General features: G+C 35.9%; 1 protein-coding gene and 1 pseudogene across 1 annotated transcript; both read left to right on the forward strand.

Moving 5' to 3' along the window:
* Window positions 1-830: 830 nt before the first annotated feature.
* LOC123867057 (histidine-rich glycoprotein-like) lies at window positions 831-14,800 on the forward strand. The gene is made up of 7 exons (XM_045908895.1): window positions 831-878; window positions 1,728-1,907; window positions 2,814-2,980; window positions 3,487-3,523; window positions 12,483-12,632; window positions 13,567-13,733; window positions 14,740-14,800. The coding sequence occupies exons 1-7, from the start codon at window positions 867-869 to the stop codon at window positions 14,798-14,800; spliced, it is 774 nt and encodes a 257-aa protein (XP_045764851.1). The 5' UTR covers window positions 831-866.
* Window positions 14,801-16,945: 2,145 nt separating this feature from the next.
* Window positions 16,946-22,412, forward strand: LOC123866722 (annotated as a pseudogene).
* The last annotated feature ends 1,308 nt before the right edge of the window (window positions 22,413-23,720 follow it).

The following is a 23,720-nucleotide window of genomic DNA, read 5'->3' on the forward strand; positions in this document are numbered from 1 at the left end:
CCTGCTGCAATCGTTTAGGAACTTATGCAAATATTAATAGAAGGCCACATTTTAATTAACAATAAATTATTATTATTGACGTAGGATCACAAAAGCTACAGAATTAAGTTAATTGGATAATAATTAACTAACAAAAGAAATATAATTATTTGTAGCTTTTCCACACTAAGGAAATTTTCATGAAGAGTTTTTTATCATGATTTGGTTACTTATTGGTTTGGTTTTTTATCATGGTTTGACCATTCAGTGGGGTAATGCAGTCACCTTTCTGAACACATTGTATCCTTGCAGGTAGATGGATGTTATTTTTGACATATTCTTTTAAAATAATATTTTTCCCTTACTTTATTTTTGAAACTGACCAAAATTTAAATTGTATAAAAAAATTGTACCAATGTAATGGTAAGGATAGTTACATTGTTTCTAAAGTTTAAACTATATCAGGGGACGTAGTTAAACGAACTAAGTTACTAGTGCATAAAATTATACCTATTAGTACTTAACATACTTAGCACATTATTTTTTGTTACAAACACCTAGAAGAATTTGTTTACAAAAGATAACATTTCATAATTTTCAATGATTACCAAGATCAGATACTAATATTAAAGCTCATTACCTATTTAGATATTGCATTTCTTGGACAGTTAAACGGTTTATATAGCTAATTTTTGCGAAACGTTTGAAAATTTTGCACACATACAACTTGGCTAATAACTAACTAACTATAGCAATTAAACTGAGTGAAATCAATAGAACCTCGGTTAATTAACCCTTTTAGCCAATATAAAAGACGCAAATTTTGGTTCACACATATCAGTTGACTTCTTGACTTAGCTACAAGAACAATACATACCAAACAAAAAATGTTCGCCAAGGTATAATAATTTTGCACTAATCATTCTAATAATTAAATTAAATTAAATGTTTAAAATTATTGAGCTATTAACTATTTCGCAATATTATGTTTCCCTGAGTAAATCTGCAGTTTGATTGGATGTTTAAATTCAACATGCAATTTTCGATGCAATCCTCGTTACGTTGAAAGGAAACAATCAAGTGCATCAGAAGTAATTAAAAATGTGGTGTGAAGTGACTCCAGAGATTAATATAACCAATCGTGGAACGTTTACTGGATGATCTAAGCAAAGGAATGGAAGTTCAATTCAGCCAACGGTGAACGTAAAGATATTCGAAAATATCAAAGAAAGAATTTGTGATCCGTTGCAATTGATCGTTTTCAGTGTTAATTGCCAAAGTGGGTTATGATCACAAAAAATTTCAAACGCTTAGACACATACAACCCAGCATTGAGCATCCATTTAATCAACAGACCAGCTCTTAATAAAAGTTGTATAAGGAACCTTATGAAGTGAGAACGCTGAAGAAACCTGAAGTGTGATTTATACCTACGTGCTTTATACAGTTTCTTGTATTACAAATCATGCATACATTGCAGTGTGGCGTCTTGAAACCGTTGCGCTGTGTGTCTGTACAGATTTTTAACGAACCCTAAGGAAGAATTAGCCCCCATTTTCATCTATAGATTACATGGAATATATCCCTATGTCTTTGTTAAACACAACTGCGTACACTGTCTAGGATTCTAGATAATGCTGCGTAGTCCATAATTACTCTTTAGCGATCTGCACAGGTTTTTCAGGTGACTCGTATGGACCCCAAAGGTTTTCGAAGTTTATTTTCACCTGTTATTTCATATATTTCAGGTGTTCTGCTTCGTCACCCTCGTCGCTCTAGCGGTTGCCCTACCTGGGCATCGCTATGGAGAGGCGTACTCTTCGCAGCACATTTCCCGCCACGACGGACACCCAGAGATCGTGCATGTCCGTGGAGACCATGATCATGGTTATAAACATGAACATGAATATAAATATGTTGACTACTACGTAAGTGCCATTCATTTTATTACTAACCCCCGACCCAAAAAGAGGGGTGTTATTAGTTTGACGTGTGTATCTGTGTATCTGTCTGTGGCATCGTAGCTCCTAAACTAATGAGCCGATTTTAATTTAGTTTTTTTTATTTGAAAGGTGGCTTGATCGAGAGTGTTCTTAGTTTTAATCCAAAATGTCGATATAAGGTGATGCTACAGACAGCATAAGTAACATAGTTGTATCTACAAAATTTTAGTTGCGCCCGACTGATCCGAATTAACTGATTCGTGCTCTGAACGTCATTGGCCTTGTTAGTGCTGCAAATGCGTTTCTCGTTACTCTTGTGGCTCTGATACCTCTTGTGGATCATTTCGTAGTATACAATCGGCTTTAAGGTAAACGCACACTTATCCGAGCCGAACGCGTCGAACGAGTCGAACGAAACGAATTTTAGAATTATGTTTAAGAAATCACATGAAACCTCGCACACTTCCAAGCGTCGAATAGTCCAAATTTTCGATGCGTGAAATGATGATTTGCATTCACTTTAAACTGCTAATGTTGATCGCACATAAATTACACGTGACGCATCGTGCTAAATTTGAAAAACGAATGCACTATCAGAAAGCAAATGACATCATCATGACCTCATATTATGTGCTTGAGGGTGACCACTGTAACGCCACTACAACTTGTTATCATCCTTTCTTTATGCTGATCGTGAGATGAATGCTGAATGCAGCATTCGTCTCACGATCAGCATAAACTGCCGTCTCTACCTATACAGATACAATACCTTATGAACCATCTTTCCAACTTTTCCCTTTGTAAGAATTTGCTAAGATCATAATCTGAATGAATATTATTTCTTGGTATAAGCGCTTTGAATAGAAACTTATCTCCACTGTATTTCTCCAGGCGTATCCTAAGTACGAATTCGATTACAAAGTAGAAGATCATCATACCGGTGACATCAAGTCCCAGCATGAGACCCGTGATGGAGACGTCGTCAAGGGATACTACAGCCTGCACCAGCCTGATGGTTCCGAGAGGAATGTGCATTACGAGGCCGACAAACACTCTGGGTAAAGATACCAACTTTTTTATATTACGATAGTCTAAAGGTCTCTAGAGGGATATTAGAGGTCTCATCCAAAGATCTTTCAGCAGCCAGATTTCTCTTAGAGATCCGTACATTCATGGTGATTGCCACATTGGGTTAGATTAACCTTATTTTTTTCATAATATTATAAAATAGACTAGCTCTAGGCTACAATCACACCATCTGATACTAAAAAAATAATGCAGCATATACTACAGCATTTATACTATGCCGGCGAGTTTGGAACCCTCCTCGTAGCTAGGTTTTAGTTTACGTTATTATTACCAATCAATCACTACAAAGTCAACAATTGACAATCAAAAAGTGTACAACTCTTCCTATTTGAATAAGGCTTTTTTACTTTAGGTGGTTCTTTTACCTACAGATTTTTGATTTAATGCTTTGATTCAAAACAAATAATTTTGTTACAAAACTCATAAAAAGGTTTAATCCACGTACTGACTTGTTTTTGTGTTTCCATTGTTACAGTTTCCACGCTGACGTGAAATACGACACCCATCATCTTGTCCATAAACATCATGATTAATTCTAACAGAAATAATATAAGAAAGCGATCTGTGATGTACTGATTAACCATTATCTTGTGTCATAATTATTGTTGTGTTTGATGATTTTGAACTAATTTTTCATTCTTGAATTGTTTTATTTTGAATTTTATTGTTGAGGTCTTCTTTGATATGATTTGTGAATAAACACTTTCTTTATCTTTATAATTACTTATTTTTTTAAATTCTACTCCTTCTCCTTCTATTTTTACCCCCGACCCAAAAAGAGGGGTGTTATAAGTTTGACATGTGTATCTGTGTATCTGTGTGTCTGTGTATCTGTGTATCTGTGTGTCTGTGTATCTGTGTATCTGTGTATCTGTCTGTGGCACCGTAGCGCCTAAACGAATGAACCGATTTTAATTTAGTTTTTTTTGTTTGAAAGGTGGCTTGATCGAGAGTGTTCTTAGCTATAATCCAAAAAAATTGGTTCAGCCGTTTAAGAGTTATCAGCTCTTTTCTAGTTTTCTTGTATAAAAGAAGGTTAGATAACCGTTAGGTTCATAATATTCAAGTGTCAATTGACAAATGTCAAGCTGTCAAGATGGACGTTGCCTAGATATACATAATTATTTATTTGAAAATGATTTGTCGGGGGTGTTGAAAATTTTTAATTTACACTTGTTATTTATTTATTTACACCAACAACTTCTATATTTATAAGTATGACCATAAAATATTCAAATTCACGGCAGTATGGTTGTCCATTACAGGTGCACTTAATATGAGAGGAAATATCATAACTTGCACTAAATTTTAAAAACAACAGAAAGTGCAACATTTTACTATTAACAACAAAAACTATACAAAGAAAAATCAAAATATCTAAGAGTTAAAAGTAACTCATAAGTAAAAAAGAAAAATAATACTTAATTCGCTCACACCACGCGTGTTTTCTATTTAGATCCTACTGAAGCAAAAAAGTTTCTTGATAATTGTTAATGGTCCCAAATGTTTTCATATCGTCATCAAAAAGGAGACATTCACTGTTAATCACACAACCGACTATGTCATTAATAAACATAACAAATAGTATTGGGCGAAGATGTGATCCTTAAGGCACCCCGAACCCCACCTTATATTGCCTTGACTCATATTCCTTGGCTACAACCTAAACCCTCTCCTCTAAGTACGAATCTAGCCAAGACAATAAATTGCCACATACACCGTACACATGGGATAGTTTATATAATAAAATTCCATGATGAACCTTATCAAAAGTGCTAGTAAAATTAGTATAATATACAGAATCAATTTCAGTTCTATCATCCATGTGTTTCGCTATATGATTGACACATTATGATAATAAATTACTGATAATTGATTTTTGTTTTAGAACCCCTGCTCCTTAGGACTCATTCTGGTCTTTGTATGAGCAGTTATTATTGGACAAAGTACTGATGCAAAGATTTTAGCAAAAGTTGATAATAGAGATATAGGTCTGTAAATACAAACATTATCTTCCCTTTTATGAATTAGAACTACACGTATCTTCATTTATTCAAACGGAAAAATAACCGTTTCAAGCGGTCAGTTCATCTTTCGTGGAAAGAAAAGTTCACAAGCACGTTTTTTGATAAATATATTCGGTATACCATCCGGAGTCCGGACCAGAAGCATTGTTGCTATTCAGTAGATTAATTTTTTTTTAATTTTAATTTGTTAATATTTTTTATTATTTTTTTTTTAAGCAGGATGAAATTGGTCAATTTTCCCTAAAATTTTGGAAGAGTTTCTTATAGGTAAATCTAATAATAATGTATTCAAAATTAAATTCAATACTCTGCCTTGGGATCCATCAATGGTATTAAATTGATAAAAGAAAAGCCGCTTCAGTACTGAATGAAAACACGTATCTCAAATTTCAGCACAGCAAGTGAATCGTGGCCTAGCGATCTAAGGCACTCTGGACTTGATATCCAGGGAGACGTAAGTTCGAATCCAGCCGCTTCCGCAATTTTTGATATGTATTTAGAAATGATTGAGAACTTTTAACTGTACGAATTAGGCCACAAGAATAAGAAGCCAAAGGAATTGGCTTCTTGTTCTTGTGATTTACCAATGGTATTTTCTAATATCATTACCTAGCTACGTCTTGACGTGTTAGGGTGCGTTTCCACTGAGGCGGAGCTGGGCCGAGTGAAGCAGAGTGGACCGTGAATTGGCGAATCAAATGCTCAAAATACCCACTCCGGATCAGTGGAACTGTGATTGTCCAACTCACGGTCCGCTCCGCTCCACTCGTCCAGCTCAACGTCAAGGGAAAGGGGTACTTTCATAGATATAATTAAAAGATATCAAATATAGTAAAATTATTTATTTACATTTAAACAATACATAGGTCGATTCGAGTGCCTATAGTTCGTTAATCGAGTAACATTATCAGTTTTGTTGTCATTAATAATGATGATGGTGATGAGGAACGATGTGATGGGTATCGTATTTCACGTCCGCGTGGAACCTAAAAAGTAAATGTGCATACGAATAATTATATTATTATTATTGAACACTATATTTATTTATTTTTAGTTTGTGCTAAGTATCATATTCTGAGGCAAAGAGCCAGTAGATGGTTCATTTAATAATAAAGTGCATAACAGACTTGGTCCATTCATAGCATGTATTTAACTAAAAACTGAAATCTAAAAGTATAAAAATTGTATGAAAATTGATCAACGAGACTCTTCAGATTTCTTTCAGTGTAAAAAATTTATGTGAGGACTTGGACTACAATCTAACTTTCACTATGTACTTTTAAACAGGTGTGTACGTTAATATATTACCTTATGTAATCATGTATGTGGCAATGAGCAGAGACATAGTTCGAAAAGCTAATAGACTTTGGGGTCCCGAGGTGCTAGAATGGTAATCTCGTAGCGGAAAGCATAGCGTTAGCAGACCGTCCACTAGGTGGATAGACGAAATCAAGAGGAATATGGAAGTTCGAACAAGAAACCTAAGTCCAGCAATGGAGTCTATCGGTTGACAATGATGATTATGATGAATCCCCTTATTCCTCTATATTTTATCTTCTACTTCTTCGTCGTAACACTCTTGGCAGAGCGGTCGTGGTCATCACGAATCGAAAAAATTGTCGGTCCATCCTTCCACCATCACTAACACAAGAGGGCGACCTTCCCCGCCCTCTAATGCCCTCCGCCTTGCCCTGCACGACAAGACCCTGGATGGAGTTACTCACACACCGGGATGTCCAAAGAATTTCAAGCTATATTTTATAGCTTGGAATAGCTCTGTGAGCATTTTAAAAAAAATTTTACCCAGTGTGGTGATCGCCGTGGTAGTGAACAGTCCTCTCGGAGCCGTCAGGCTGGTGCAGGGAGTAGAAGCCTTTAACCACGTCACCGTCTCGTGATTCGTGCTGAGACTTCATATCGCCAGTGTGATGGTCCTCTACTTTGTAGTCAAAAGTATAGTGAGGGTGGGTCTGGAAAAGATTTTTTAAAAGTTTACAGTTTGGATCAGTTGATACCTACGCGTAATAGGTGGTGATTTTTTCAAAACTTTTGGAGAGGACTTAAAATTTAGGCATACAAGATATGCATAGTAACTCAAACTTAAGCACGCGTCGTATTGCGAGATGTATATAAACTATAACGTACAATTAGCAAACATGCTATTGAACCATCTTATGGAAGTAGTTGAATTTTACAAAATACGCGACTCTTATTTAATCCTATTTTTCGACGAGTATCATCAGTTGTCAGTCTGTATCATAATTTTCTATGGAAAAAGCATGGCAAAAAGCATGGTACTTACGTGATAGTCAACGTGGTGCCCGTGACCGTGAACGATTTCCGGATGACCGTCATGTTTGGAGAAATGATTAGAGGAGAACGCTACGCCATAGCCGCTGGCATCTTCAAATTGCGCTACAATAGCGACAAAGACAGCCATGCATAGAACCTGAGAACAAAAATTATAAAATACCTATTGCTTTTCATTTTTTTTTATCTTTATGTTATCTTCGAATGAGCAACCGCCGAGTTTCTTGCTGGTTCTTCTCGGTAGGAAAGGCATTCCGAATCAGTGGTAGATGCTTATGACGATTCAAAAGAACTTGTAAAAGTCTAATTGAATAAAAATATTTTGAATTTTGAATTTGAATGGCTAAGTTGATTTTGATGGGATTTCTGAGGCGGATAGAGATATCTATCTAGACCAAGACCTTTTATAAGCCTACTTAGACTAGCTTAGATAACTCCTTAGAATAAGTTACATTATGGAGAAACGAACGGTTTTATATATTATATCTTAATTTATAACCTCCAAACCAAAATAAATTAATGATTTCGAATTCTCAAATTTACAAAAACAATGTAGTTATAGGTATCTACCTTGGAGAACATGTTTCTATTTTCGATATTATGTTACTTGTTGAACTGTTTCTAGTTGTTACTAAACTGATACTTACATGACAAATCTCTCGATTTTTATATCAAACATTGTAATTGTTTTTACCGATTTCACATCAAATTATATTTGAAACCATTCAAAATTTTAATATAGTTTACACAATAATTGCTTAGTAGGTACAGTAACCGCAACTAACGAGACTATAACATGTCAAACTTCGTATTACACCATGGAATTAGGAAGTAACTACTTCGTAAGATGAATTTTTGTTTCGTACATCCAAGTGTTAACACTTATAAAATGATTAGTAAAATTGCCATTTCATCAATATTACTGATGATATACAATAAGATTTTTCTTGAATCAACGATAGTTACCTGTCCTGAATATAAACTTCATAGCTGATTCAAAGTCACCAAAAAAAAAAAAAGTTTTGAAATAGGAACCGGATACATCATCCCAAACTTAAACATTTGTTTAGTCTTTAACATTTGCTTAAAACTGGAAAAGGTTTCTGCTACTACAGTTCTATCCATTATGGTTATTAAATATTAACATAATCTATTTCTCTTCGTCAATTTTTTTTTTATTGAAAAGGTTTTTAAAACAAAAACTCTACGTATGAAGGTAATCAGAAAATTGAATGTATTCTTCTTTAAGTTTACGTAATTAATTAATTATCACCACTATATTATCATCTTACAAATCCAACAACTGACTATCAAACAGTGTAAATATTACCTATTTTGAATAAATGATTTGAATTTTTGAATTTAGAATTTTTAGATTTATTTGTCCGATAGGATGATAATTGCTAACAATTTCAGTTGTAGAGACGTAATATTTACATTGTATTATTTCTGTAGATAGACAAATCATTTGTGAAGGTGATAAAAAGCAGAGTTATTAAAACAAAATAAATTTAGGTAAGTATTTATAAATTTTTATTGCAACAAATATCAACAGTTTATATTAAAGTAAGTGTCATCATAAATTAATGATGATAGGCGGGGACTTCATGGCGGGCATGACCTTCACGATGAACAATAGCGTTAAATCTGAAAATAAAAACCCAACATTAGGTAGGTATATATAGATAGATATAAATATCACAGGAGAAAGAATATTATGTAAGAAATATATATGTATATCAAGAGGCATCGTTAAATAAAAAATATTATATTTACAGCCACGTAGCTTTTTACCTATGCTGCAATTCGCTTTCGGAAAAGTCCCGTAAAAAAATTGTATCGGAAAAGTAAACTGTTTTTTTTTGTATATTTTTGGTTCTTTAAGCCTGACCATCTTTAAATGTTTGAAATGGTTACGGTATTTTTTTTTATATGACGTGATCCACCTAACTATGATTTATTAATAAAATAGATCAATGATCTTACCCATTGTGGGCATCAGCGGTGTACTCTACACGACGGACGGTACCGTCAGGTTCATGCAGGCTGTAGAATCCGGTCACATGGTCTCCCTCACGAGTCTCATGCTGCGACTTGATGTCACCAGTGTGCGAGTCATGCACGCTGTACTCGAAAGCGTAGTGGGCAGGTGCCTATAAGATCACATTTTTTTAAAGGAAACTGTGGTGAATTTGTTTATTAACAAAAAGATGAGGAATTCCCAATTAAGTGATTATTTATAAAGGCAATTGTAAGACTATTATGACTCTTCCGAATTGATGTAGAGTCTTGACATAGCATAAAGTAACGCAAGTTGGCCCACATAAAATAAGGTTGCCAAAAGTTATTTTATTAAAGAGCAACGTAAAGGTACTGGATGAAGACCTCTAGATGAACTATGTGCAGTTGTATTATAAGTTTTAGTTTAGTTTAAACTTTAAGATAACCTAAATCTTTTTCAAACCTTTTTAATTCTAAAAGTCCTTTAAAGTTTAAAAGAATACCTAAAGCTGGATTTTTCGAAATTCCGAGAGGATGGAAAATAAAGAGAATTTATATTTTCGTCGAGTGGAGCCCGCAGGCTTTCACTAGTATAATCTAAATATATAAAAGAAAAAGCTGACTGACTGACTGATTGCCTAACGGATTTATCAACGCATAGCTCAAACTACTGGATGGATCGAGCTGAAAGATGGCATGCAGATAGCTATTATGACGTAGGCGTCCGCTTAGAAAAGTTTTTTGAAAATTCAATTCCTAAGGGAATAAAATAGGGGATTGTGTAGCCCACGCAGACGAAGTCACGGGCATACGCTAGTATAACATAATGTGAAACGTACGTAATGGTCTTGTGGTACGTGCGCATAGTGTACAGGTTGATGCGCGATGACGGGAGCGTAGTGCGCGGGCGCATGGCTCTGGTGCTGCACTATGCTCTGTGAAGAGACCGCGTGGCCGTGGCCGTGACCGCCGTAACCACCGTGCAGTTGCGCGGACGCAGCAACGGCGAACGCCACTATGGTGAAGACCTAGAAAAATTCATGCAATTACTTCTTATATCACTACGTACTCGTATAGTATAGATCTGCAATCCGAACCAAAGACCGTTGATAGAATCAAAAACGTAACATAAAAGATACTAATTTTATTACTGTCCTACGTAAAACAAATTGGTTTTGATTTTTAAAATGCGTAAATGTGTTTGTTTGTTTATTGGTTTGTTCTTCAATCACGCCGTAATTAGCGACAAATGGCTGTGATTTTTTTCCAGAATATATATAGTTAAAGACCAGAAGAGTTGTTACTCTAATAGTAGGTGACTTACATGTTTGTAAGTCACCTACTATTTATTCAAAAAAATCAAAAAAATCCCACGGGTATAAATCCACGTGGACGTAGTCATGGGAATTGGCTGACTATAAATATACGAGTATAAAAAGAGCTTTAGTTCGCAATTTCAGTGAATTGAAAGTGAATTCAGATTTTTTTAATCCCTTAGAAAACCTTTGTTGTTCATAAATTGATAGATCATGACTTTTTAATTGATCACCTTTTATTCAGGATTCTACGAAAAAAGTTTTTCTTTTAGTGCGAACGAATTCGTAAGCTTGTTTTAGGTCTGATTTGATAAAATGTAGTAAGTAGATGATATTTATTAGTGCTAAAAAAATTACAAGTCATTTCACCGCAATTAACAGCCTCATCTGGTGACAAAAAGGCTGGTTCATTTTCTGCGCAACGGATCAGCCTGGCTGTCCAGCGGGGAAATGCAGCCAGTATTTTGGCACCATTCCACGCGGGCATGACTTGTACAGTAATTAGATAAAGCTAGCTTTAAGTTTTATTGTAATAAGTATTTTCAATTTAGAAAAATATGTACTAGATAGTATATTGATTTTGTTAAGGCACTGCATCTAAATATTTTATGATCTCTAATAACAACAACACATTAGCGCTTTTTATATTTTACCCACCTTGAAGTACATTGTAATTAATTAATAGTGTTTACACTTTGACTTATAATGAGTAATTGATAATAACTTTCTTATTTTCCGGCCTTTTATACCACTAGCAATATGCATATTATCTCGTTCAATTTGAAAGGATATCGCAACAGTTTAAAACAACTGGTTTTTTAACTGATTATTGACATCCAAATTAATAAGAAATGGTGTCACTTACTAACCAATTGAATTTTACAGTAAGGGCCTACTTAACAAGTTCTAATAAAATTAGTTGAATAACAATTAATTTCAAAATCTAAGTTTGCCGTGCAGGACAACTTTTTTTGTTGATTGTAAGTTTTTAGTTTAACATCGGTCATACTAATTTAAACAATATCAAGTGTAAATAACAATAGCCAATTATAGGCATAATGACCTTATACGCGTTAGGCGACTGTCCAAAAATATTGCGTATTCGGTAAACTTTCAAATCAATTTACGGTACAATCGATATGATATCAATTATTGATTTCCATATAAAAACTGCGAATTCTAGTCAATATGTATCAGTTTCTAAACAGTTTTGAAAAGAATTATACTTGCTTACTTCTCACCAAGATGTACTTTAAGGTGAAATACAATTCAACCAAATCTTTATTTCGATAAACATATATTACTATAAATCTAGATATTATGAGATAAACATAAGTTCTAATTACTTCATAATTTGCTCTAGAATTAAGCATTACCTATTAAATACTTTTTAATTATTTAAAGTATAAAAAGATATCTAAAACTCCTTATCTAATTTGTGAAAGAAAACATCTGAAAACTACTTATGTCGAAATTTATTATAATTTATTATTCGTCATTTTTGGCGCTGAAAGGCGCCACGCAGTGCTTTTTTGCAAAGAGAAAAAAAGCTTAACTTTTTTAGTTATAAAAAAAAACTAACTGCCCGGCGCAGTTTCGCTCTGACTTCTGAAAATACTTTTTTCTTTTCACACAAAATCTAAAGCTTTTAGACTTAATAGGTCTAAACTTTAGGTTGTGATCTTACAATAAAGAAATAAAAATAATCCAAAGTTAAAAAATAACGTAAAAAAAGGCACGGATACAGCCGTGGAACCATTGTTTTATTTAAAAAAAAAAACTTTAGGTTGCTTAAAATATATAATTCTCATCCACAGGTCTTATGTTTTGCTGCCTTCATTGCCGCTGCTGTGGCTCAGTTCGGATCTGACCACGGATACGGTATGGCGTACTCCTCCAACCACATCTCCAAGCACGACGGACATCCAGAAATTGTCCATGGTCATGGACACCACGTTGACTATCATGTACGTTTTGCATTTCATATTTTCCTAGCAATAATAGGGGAAGTGGTAGAACCGTTGAGACGACAGCCTCGTTGGATTCGGAGAGCAATGATTCCAAGCACTCTAACTTTTCAGTGTTAGATGCGTTTTAATCAATTAAATATCACTCGCTTCAATGGTGAACGAATACATTGTGGGGAAACCTGACTACCCGAGAATCTCTATGTAATAAGGCGTAAAGTCTGCCAATACGCACTTGATCAGTGGTTATATTTTTCATAGAAAACTTTCAATGAGTTAAAAATAAATGTCAAATTAGCTTCCATTCAGTGATGATCACTGAGTCAGCGAATAACCAAGATCGCTGGCCCTAATTTTGAAGCACCCACGAGTTTGAAGTTAAATCTATACCTACTAATAAATAAAATTGAAGTGTCTGTCTGTAATTTCGAAATAACTACCGCATATTAAGGTCATATGGTTATTTGAACGATACTATAACTGAATCACACGTTTTTAAATTTTTTGTCTGTCTGTCTGTCTGTCTGTTTGAAAAGGCTAATCTTGGGAACGGCTGAACCGATTTTGACGGGATTTTCACAGACAAGTAGAGAATTGACCAAGGAGTAACATAGGCTACTTTTTTAACCGACTTTCAAAAAGGGAGTTGTGTTTTTCTACCTATGTACACCGAAATCTCTGAGATTTCTGAACCGATTTGCGTCATTTCTTTTTTAATCGATAGAGGAACTTTGCGACATTGTTTCATAAAAAATTTGGAGTCCAACTCCTCAATCCTGATGCTGCAGGGGATCTGACCAATCCACGCGGGCGAAGCTGCGGGCATCAGCTAGTAATTAATAATAATAAATTGATGAGTAATGTTACTTAAACTAATGTTAGCTTCAGTAAGAAGTATTCGTTCAACATAAAACAATGTTAATTTATTTTCTAGACGCACCCACATTACACTTTTGAATACAAAGTGGAAGACCCTCACACTGGTGACATGAAGTCGCAGCATGAGTCTCGAGATGGTGACGTTGTGAAGGGCGTTTACTCCCTACATCAGCCAGATGGCTCCGAAAGGACCGTTCACTACCACGGTGACCACCATACTGGGTAAGAACATCTTCCTCTGCTATTTAATTCCCATTTTTAGGGTACCATACCACAAAAGGAAAAATGGAACCCTTATAGGATTGCTTTGTTGTCTGTCTGTCGTGTCTGTCAAGAAAACCTATACGGTACTTCCCGTTCACCTAGAATAATGAAATTTGGTAGGTACCTAAGTAGATCTCATAGCACAAGTGAAGGAAAAAATTCGGTTTTTGATTTATCGTGTAAAATCTTGGAAAAATACCCGCCGAGTACGGAACTCTCAGTGCGCGAGTCTGACTCACACTTGGCTAGTTTTGAAAAGTCATGAGCACTGCCATTTTACATTTATCACTATGATTGGTGGTAGCTTCCTTTAGATATTATTATGTTGCATTCCGAGATCGTTTCGCATACTAATATTACACGTGAGAACCCTGATTTCTTCAATTAATTCTTTATGATTTAATGAGTGTACCTAGTTGCTTGGACTTTCCGATGTTATACACTTTTTAAGCATTAAATACCTCTTGCTTTAACGCTGAAGTAATACATCATGATGAAACCTGCATGCCTGAGCGTTCTCCATAATGCTTTTAAAGGTATGTGAACGGTGAAGACTGCCAATCACACTTGGCCACCTTAACTCTTCTCATTCTTAGAGGAGATCCGTCCTCAGTAGTGAGCTGGCGAAGCATTGAAGGGATGATAATGATTAATTTGGTTGTTTACGTATAACACAAAAAATACTGAATCAGTTAAAAACTTAACAATTTAAAATCTTTTACCTACTATATAGTCAAACTTCCATTCAAAATTGGTAGAAGTAGTGTCAGGGCTATCACCAGGGGAAACCTCGTTTTAGGTGTTAGGGCAAACCACGCCATGATTTTAACAACCCTAACAGCGAAGCGCATAGTTTTATAGCTTACTTATACTTGTACTATAGGATATATAATATTTAATTTAATACAAGAAAAACACTAGCTTTACCTATGTTTATTTCATTAAAATGTATATTCTTTTTCAGATTCCATGCTGATGTGAAATACGAAACACACCATATTGTGCCAAAGAAGCATTATTATTAAATGCATGCGTACTATTGCATACAAAAATAAATACTTAAGAATCTAAATTAAATGCTTATTAATTTAAATTAATTTAACCTAAAGAAAAAACTGAATTTTATAAATCAAAACATGATAATCAAGTAGATCATAATCTACAATACAGCTAAGAAACCGTAGCTGTATGTAAATTAATTTATCAATAAACGCTTGGGCAGTACCTATACCAGATTCACTAGGTCAGTGGCAGCATTAGGGGCCCGTTCTGATAGACAAGTGTGGAGAGCAAAGCAGTTTAAAATTGAGTTTTGAGATTATAGAAATAAGGTTTGTTTTAAGTAGCATATACCAGCGACTTCATCTGCGACCATAATTTATTCATGTTTTGTTGATCCATATTGATTTGACGAACTAATCATTTGAATCTCTTTATTAGAAACTAGCTTTTATTGTACTATACTTGTAACTGTATTTTTTTGCAATAATTTATAGCCTACTAGAGAATGCCCGCGGTTTCGCCCGCGAGGATTTCGGTTTTCGGTTTTAAAGATCCCATGGGAACTGTTTGATTTTCCGGGATAAAAAGCTGCCTATGTCAATTACGAGGACGCAAGCTACCTCGGTACCAAATTTCATATAAAACAGTTAAGTGGATGGGTTTTTGGGAATCCCCTAGGAACTATGATTTTCAGGGATAAAAAGAAGCCTATGTCCTTCCGCGGAATGTATCCCAAGTCTGTACCAAACATTAAAATTGGTTCAGCGGTTGGGCCGTGAAAACGTAGCAGACAGACAGACACACATTCACATTTATAATACATATTAGTATAGATAATATAGCACTCGGGCTGATATAGTAAAAGAATTTTCAGTAAGTATAGGAACATAAATTAATGGAGATTGACCCCTACATACTTACAAACAAACAAATTGCGTTTAAATATGAATAAGATTAAAGTTAACTTTATATCTAGTAGACTGTTATAAGCATACAGTAAATCAATAAATCAATAAATCTATCCAAACCTAAGTTGGTAAAAAATATACTACCACCTGCCACTGTGTCACTTGAGAAGCTTCTTAAAGTTTATTAAATTCTGTTTTTTCAAGTAAAAAAAGTGCACTGGACCCATTCTTAATTAACTCACTTTGAACACGTTGACCGCTTCCTACGAAAGTACTTGGAAAGTAAATATGACACTATACCGCAAGGTTGACTGGACAATGTAAAAAATGCATCCCAGAAATATAAATAAAGTAAACTTCAAACAAAACTAAGTATAAAGTTACAGACCTGCGTTAGTTAAGCTAACTACAAAAATAAATTTTACCTACAGGTAAAATTGATTTTCAAAATATGTAGGTACACACAGGCTTATGACTGTGTACCTATGTACCTATGTGTTTTTCGTAAAGGGATTTTCTTTATCGAAAAAATTATTTTTACTTCTATGATAAAATAGCAATAACATCAGTCAATGTAATATTTTATGCAAGAAGCTTAATAAATTGGTTGGTGATTTATGCTTAGAGCCGATGATATAATAAAAAAATCTGTAAACATTTCAAAACATTTAAAAGGTACGATTAGTTACTTGGCTATTATTAATTATCTACGTGCTTATTCCATAAGATATATATAAATATTATTTATTTAAAAGCCCAAAATAATGTGGATCTTTCTTTATTGAAATAAAGTTTTAAATATTTTTTTCTCCGACAAAGTATTTACAATATTACAATAAAGCTTATTAGGTGACCCTATTTACTATACGAGTGATGCCCGCGTGAAATAATGCCAAGAATATTCCGCATAATTATAATATCAATATTTCGTTTTCACCTATTTTTCTACTGCTTTCAAGTGAAATATTTAGGACATTGTAAAAGTACATCTACATCCATTTTTTCGCAGGGATGTAGATATTTAAGTAAATAACGTAGAACGTACATAGTATAAACTATTGCAGATAAAAGCATTGATTAAGACATATACTTATTATTATTTCAAAACTATAAAAACCTGTAAGGGCTTACTAAATTCGTTAAGGAATTCAAATAATTTGCTATCTTGAGCTTTTGACCTTGCCCAATAAAAATCACCTGCTACTATAAAAGCGGCACTTTGCAATTATTTTGCATCAGTTGAAAGACTACTTTCCCAATATGTACTCCAAAGTAAGTGAGCTTAAAATATTCATACATAATGTATTTTAGTCACATAACATTACATACCAACTAGCTTTCAAATATTTCAAAAGGTACCTACTCATAGGTGCCATTGAACTTAAGTTTATTAGTTAAGAGTTATTATTATTATCGAGGTATCATAACAAACATTCAAAGAGGCTTATTTATTTTCAGATCATCGCTTTGAGCGCTGTATTGGCGGTCTCATCCGCTGGTCTCGTGCCCGCAGCGCACTACTCATCAGCCGCTGCCGTATCCTCCCAAAGCATCGTGCGTCACGACCAGAGCCATGGCATTGCTGCAGCACCTATCGCCTACAACACGGCTTCATTGGGTTACTCTGCCTACGCCCCTGCCCACATCTCCGGTCATGCCGCTGTTTCTTCACAAAACATCGTACGCCACGATCAAGGACATAGATCCATCGCCGTAGCCGGCCCCATCTCCTACGCCGCCACCCCCATCTCCTACGCCGCCCCTGTGGCCTACGCTGCTCCTCGTCTCTCCGGCCACGGTGCCGTCTCCTCCCAAAACATTGTGCGTCACGACCAAGGACATAGATCCATTGCCGTAGCCGCCCCCATCTCCTACGCCGCCGCCCCTGTGGCCTACGCTGCTCCTCGTCTCTCCGGCCACGGTGCCGTCTCTTCCCAGAACATTGTGCGTCACAACCAAGGCTACGGCTCTATCGGTCTAGCTGGTGCCTCTCTCGCCTACGCTGCACCTGCTCGTGTTGCGATCGCCCACTCCGCCCCTATTGTCCACGCTGCTCCCATCGTTCACGCCGCTCCCGCCCATGGCTACATCGCTGCCCACCAGCCAGAACCCTATAACGTAAGAATTCATAATCAAATCTTTAAAATTGTGAACTAATGAAGACTTTTATTACTCTTGTGATAATCTGTAATTACTTGTTTTATTTTATAGGCACACCCCAGATACGACTTCTCCTACTCCGTAGCTGACGGTCACACCGGCGACAACAAGTCCCAGCACGAGAGCCGCGACGGTGATGTCGTACATGGTGAATACTCTCTGGTCGAGGCTGACGGTTCCGTACGCAGAGTGGAGTACTCCGCCGACGCACACAGCGGCTTCAACGCTGTGGTCCACCGCTCCGCTCCTACCGTCCATGCCGCCCCGGTAGCGCATGCTCCAGCTCATGTTCTCTCACATTATTAAATAGCCGATTATGTTAAGGATACCTGCATAGAAATGTAAATATTTAATTAAAATAACACACAATTCGATACTAAGTTATTTCTTTTCTTTATAAAACCTATTTTGCCTAGATAATGATTCCTTCATACCTATTGAAGTAAATAACAATATTTAACTAAAACTCTGACTTGAAGCAAGGAAGAGCTTGATTTGAGTTTTTTGTGCATCAAAAATTACAAGTATCCAACGAAATATGATTATGCATTGCATTTGTAATTTTGGATTTGTAAGTTTGGATAAATGAAAATTGTATTGAACAAAAAAATACTGTTAATAGCGAAAAACAAAATATTTATAGACTAAGTGTACGGCCATCATACTGCAGTGGCACACCCCTTCGGTGTCATTCGCATAACTCTTGTCTCTGGGAGTGGGATAAAAAATAAAACTACGCGATAGAGTGAGAGTCATTTTATTAAATTTTAGGCCGCAGCGCTGTAAGATCTGATGAATTGCACTATGTTACGTAACAAAGATCGTGAAGGGTGAAGAATCGTGAAGAAGGTTGATCCTCCTGCACCTGGAAGAAGTATTCTGTAGTGCACCTATCTATATGGTGGACACAAATGTAGAATTGTAGAAGTTTACTGTCTGTCTATCACACTTGCATTTCTGATATGGACATCTTCATATGTGATGTAAAGCTAGGAAAAGATGCTTGAAATACCTAAAACTCACTTTAAAACCAATGCCTCATCGTAAAGTAAGTAAAAATAGGTAGGTCAAAGAAAAAGATTGACTAAAACGTTTTAAGTACCTATCATGATAAAGAACTAGTAGGTATCAGATCGATGATTTTTAGGCCTAGAAAAAGACTAGAGGTTTTCTTTATGCTTAGCGTGAATGATCAAAAAGTAAGTATTTGCAATCTCTTAGAAATCTTCGAAGGAAATGTCATCGGTCATTGGTTTAAGATGGTTTATTCGTGTACACTCTAGACAAACGTAGTTTAGCTCTCATTCGAATAACAACCAATCAAACTTAATGAAATTTTGTAGATAATATAGTCAAGGGAGTAATATCTATATCTGTGGTTTTCCGGATTTCCGTTAAAATATTCAGTTTCGTAGCTAAACGGCCTCATAAATTTACATACAAATATGTATTATAATAAACAAGTCTAATTTCAAAACTAGTTAGTTTAGTTACTTTAGTTTTAAGTTTAAGTAGTTAATTAATCACCATTACATCTTACAAATTCAACAACTAACACTCAAAAAGTGTACAATGGTACCCAATTTGAATAAGTGTTTTTTTAATCAAATCATTTTTCAGGGGAGCTCCCATACAAAAAGGAGTCGGAAAAAAAAATCTTACCCTAGCATGTGGGGCATCATTATTTAGAACTCATTGAGTAGAGTACGAATATATTATATTATATGTATATTTTTATATCTTAAAAAATAAGGAAATGACGGGCTGTCAAAGTTGACAAGTCTAAGAGTTCTATGACCATTTCTGTGACGGGGACTATCTTAACAGGGCTCTCTCCGTCACTCGTTTCATACAAACGTAGTTCCAAATTCATTTGAATATTAAGCAACCAAAGTCCATGAAATTTTGCAGATATATTCTAGAAACTAATATCTGTGTCTGTGGTGTTTTAGATTTTTCTAAAAATATGTATTTTTAAAATTACAAGGGCTCAAAGATTTGTATGTGAATTTTTAAGACCGCGTAACTTTGAAAGCGAATATTTTAACAGAAATCTGGAAAACCACAGACATAGATATTAGTTTTTAGAATATGTCTGCAAAATTTCATGGACTTTGGTTGCTTAATATTCAAATGAAATTGGAACTACGATTGTATGAAACGAGTGACGGAGAGAGCCCTCTTAAATACTAAATTAGTTAGGTATATGAAATTTCGGTATATATGTACCATAATTAAACTGTATTTAAACAATGAATTGTTTGGAAGCTTTGTTTGTAATCTTTTGGGTTTTTGTTTCACGGTTTATTGCGATGGTCTAGCTCGGGAAAGAAAAATTGCAAAGGTACATCATAATTATGTACGGCACCCTAAAAGAGTGAGGTCCGACTCGCACTTGACCAATTTTATGCCAATATGATCTACTAGAGGATGCCCGCGACTTCGCGTGGATTTAGATTTTTATAAATCCCGTGGGAATTGTTTGATTTTCCGGGATAAAAAGTTGTCTACTTCGATTACAGGGACGCAAGCTACGTCGGTACCAAATTTCATACAAATTGGTTAAGTGGATGGGTCTTTAGGAATCCCGCGGGAACTCTTTGATTTTCCGGGATAAAAAGTAGCCTATGTCCGTCCCCGGGATATAAGCTACTCCTGTACCAAATTTCATCAGAATCGGTTACACTGTTGGGCCGTGAAAAGGTAACAGACAGACAGACAGACAGACAGACAGACATACAGACAGACACACTTTCGCATTTATAATATTAGTATGGATTATTCCATACTTTAGGATTGGTCAACACACACCAACGCATATAGAAATCTAGCGACCACCTGCGGTTTTCTTTCGCAGAAAAAAAAGATTCCGACGAATTGAGAACCTCCTTCTTTTTTCGAAGTCAGTTAAAAATATGAATCCTCTTTATTTCCTATCTCGTAAGAATTTTGTAAATCCTCCCCTTTTTCTGTTATACCTACAATATAAAGTACATGTCTGCGCATTTCATCTTACTAGCGCCAAGGGTGTGCACTGGGTGTTGATTAGTGAGTCAGTTAGTACAAGTCTTCTTATATGAAGAATTACATGTATAATTACGACTAGCTTATGCCTGCAACTTCGTTTGCATGGAATGCAAAAATTTCAACCCCCTATTTTACTCATTTAGTAGTTGAATTTTCACAACTCATTTCATTTCATGTCTATGTCATAGCTATGAATTACCAGAGAAGATTTAACTTCGTAAATTATGACAGTCATGAAAATTTCAAAACTATGAAAACCTGTAAGGGCTTACTAAACTTGTTATGGAATGCGAATAGTTTACTTTTTTGAGCTTATGACCTTGCCCAAAAACAACACCAGCTACTATAAAAACGGCACTTTGCAATTATTTTGCATCAGTTGAAATACTACTTTCCCAATATGTACTCCAAAGTAAGTGTGCTTAAATATGCATACATATTCATTTTAGTCACTAGCTACATAACAAAATTCAAAATTCAAAATACTTTTATTCAATTAGACTTTTATCAAATGCGTTTGTTTATTTACAGATCATCGCTTTGAGCGCTGTGTTAGCGGTCTCATCCGCTGGTCTCGTGCCCGCAGCGCACTACTCATCAGCCGCTGCCGTATCCTCCCAAAGCATCGTGCGTCACGACCAGAGCCATGGCATTGCTGCAGCACCTATCGCCTACAACACGGCTTCATTGGGTTACTCTGCCTATGCCCCTGCCCACATCTCCGGTCATGCCGCTGTTTCTTCACAAAACATCGTACGCCACGATCAAGGACATAGATCCATCGCCGTAGCCGCTCCCATCTCCTACGCCGCCACCCCCATCTCCTACGCCGCCCCTGTCGCCTACGCTGCTCCTCGTCTCTCCGGCCACGGTGCCGTCTCTTCACAAAACATTGTGCGCCACGACCAAGGACATAGATCCATTGCTGTAGCAGCCCCCATCTCCTACGCCGCCGCCCCTGTGGCCTACGCTGCTCCTCGTCTCTCCGGCCACGGTGCCGTCTCCTCCCAAAACATTGTGCGTCACAACCAAGGCTACGGCTCTATCGGTCTAGCTGGTGCCTCTCTCGCCTACGCTGCACCTGCTCGTGTTGCGATCGCCCACTCCGCCCCTATTGTCCACGCTGCTCCCATCGTTCACGCCGCTCCCGCCCATGGCTACATCGCTGCCCACCAGCCAGAACCCTATAATGTAAGAATTTATAATCAAATCTTTAAAATTGTGAAATAATGAAGACTTTTATTACTCTTGTGATAATCTGTTAATCACTGGTTTTATTTTATAGGCACACCCCAGATACGACTTCTCCTACTCCGTAGCTGACGGTCACACCGGCGACAACTAGTCCCAGCACGAGAGCCGCGACGGTGATGTCGTACATGGTGAATACTCTCTGCTCGAAGCTGACGGTTCCGTACGCAGAGTGGAGTACTCCGCCGACGCACACAGCGGCTTCAACGCTGTGGTCCACCGCTCCGCTCCTACCGTCCATGCCGCCCCGGTAGCGCATGCTCCAGCTCATGTTCTCTCACATTATTAAATAATTTCCAATTATGTTAAGGATACCTGTCATAGAAATGTAAATATTTAATTAAAATAACACAATTTGTTAGTAAATTATTTCTTTTTTTATTATCAAAACCTATTTTGCCTATAGTACGCGGAACAGGTCAAGATGGCAATCGGGGTGGGGATGCCCCGTACACCCGCACAGCCGTCCGCGATTATATGATATAGATATAGATTTCTACAAATTGGAGTAAAAATAAATTCATTGCTAAATAAATAATACCCAACGGTTACATATATCCATTTTATTAATCCAACCCACGTTTGGATCAACAACATGGGTATAATACATAATACCATAAATTCATGACTTACTTCACAGAAAAAATATCGATCATTGGAATCGGCTATGAAAAAAAACAAAATAATGTTTATTTGAACACTTGCTAAATAAAAACAATCGCTTGCATTATTTTAGACGTATTTAACTGTTGCAATTATATATAGACCACACATTAGAAGTTTTGTCTATAAGAGTACGGTATTGGCTGTAACACCTCGTATTTCCAGTTCTGATATAATAATGTATCTTCACAAATTCTGCAGACCGTAACTAACGCAGTGGTCCTAGCCAAGTCGAAAAAATAAAACTTTTAACAATTTTGTTAAAAATTAAGTACATTTTATAATTAATAATAATATCAATTTTTTGTGATTATTACATTGATTAACATCTTTGCTTGTATAAAAATCTATTACAAGTGTAAATTAAAAATTTATAACACCCCCGACAAGTGAAGATACGTACTACTAGAAAAGAGCTGATAACTTTCAAACGGCTGAACCGATTTTCTTCAATTGTAGCTAAGAACACACTCGATCAAGCCACCTTTCAAACAAAAAAAAAAAACTAAATTAAAATCGGTTCATTAGTTTAGAAGCTACGATGCCACATACAGATACACAGATACACACGTCAAACCTATAACACCCTTCTTTTTGGGTTGGGGGTTAAAAAGGAATATCTGACCGACTGACTGATCTATCATCGCACAGCTCAAACTACTGGACGCATCAGGCAATTAGGCATGCAGATAGCTCAAGTACAATGAAGGTTTGAAATTTGTGTTTCCCACGTGCAGAAGAAGTCATGGACAAACATAATATCAATATAATCATTAAATAATGTTTGTGCTGTGCAATTATTGAGACACGATATTGTTTAAATAAACGAAACATAATAAATTCACAAAATATAGGTTAGTTATTTATTATTTCTCAGGAAATGTACCTAACTACATAACAAAATTGTTGAATTGACAATTCATTGATAAGAAAA

This window comes from Maniola jurtina, chromosome 7, assembly GCF_905333055.1.
Source record: "Maniola jurtina chromosome 7, ilManJurt1.1, whole genome shotgun sequence".
Lineage (NCBI taxonomy): Eukaryota > Metazoa > Arthropoda > Insecta > Lepidoptera > Nymphalidae > Maniola > Maniola jurtina.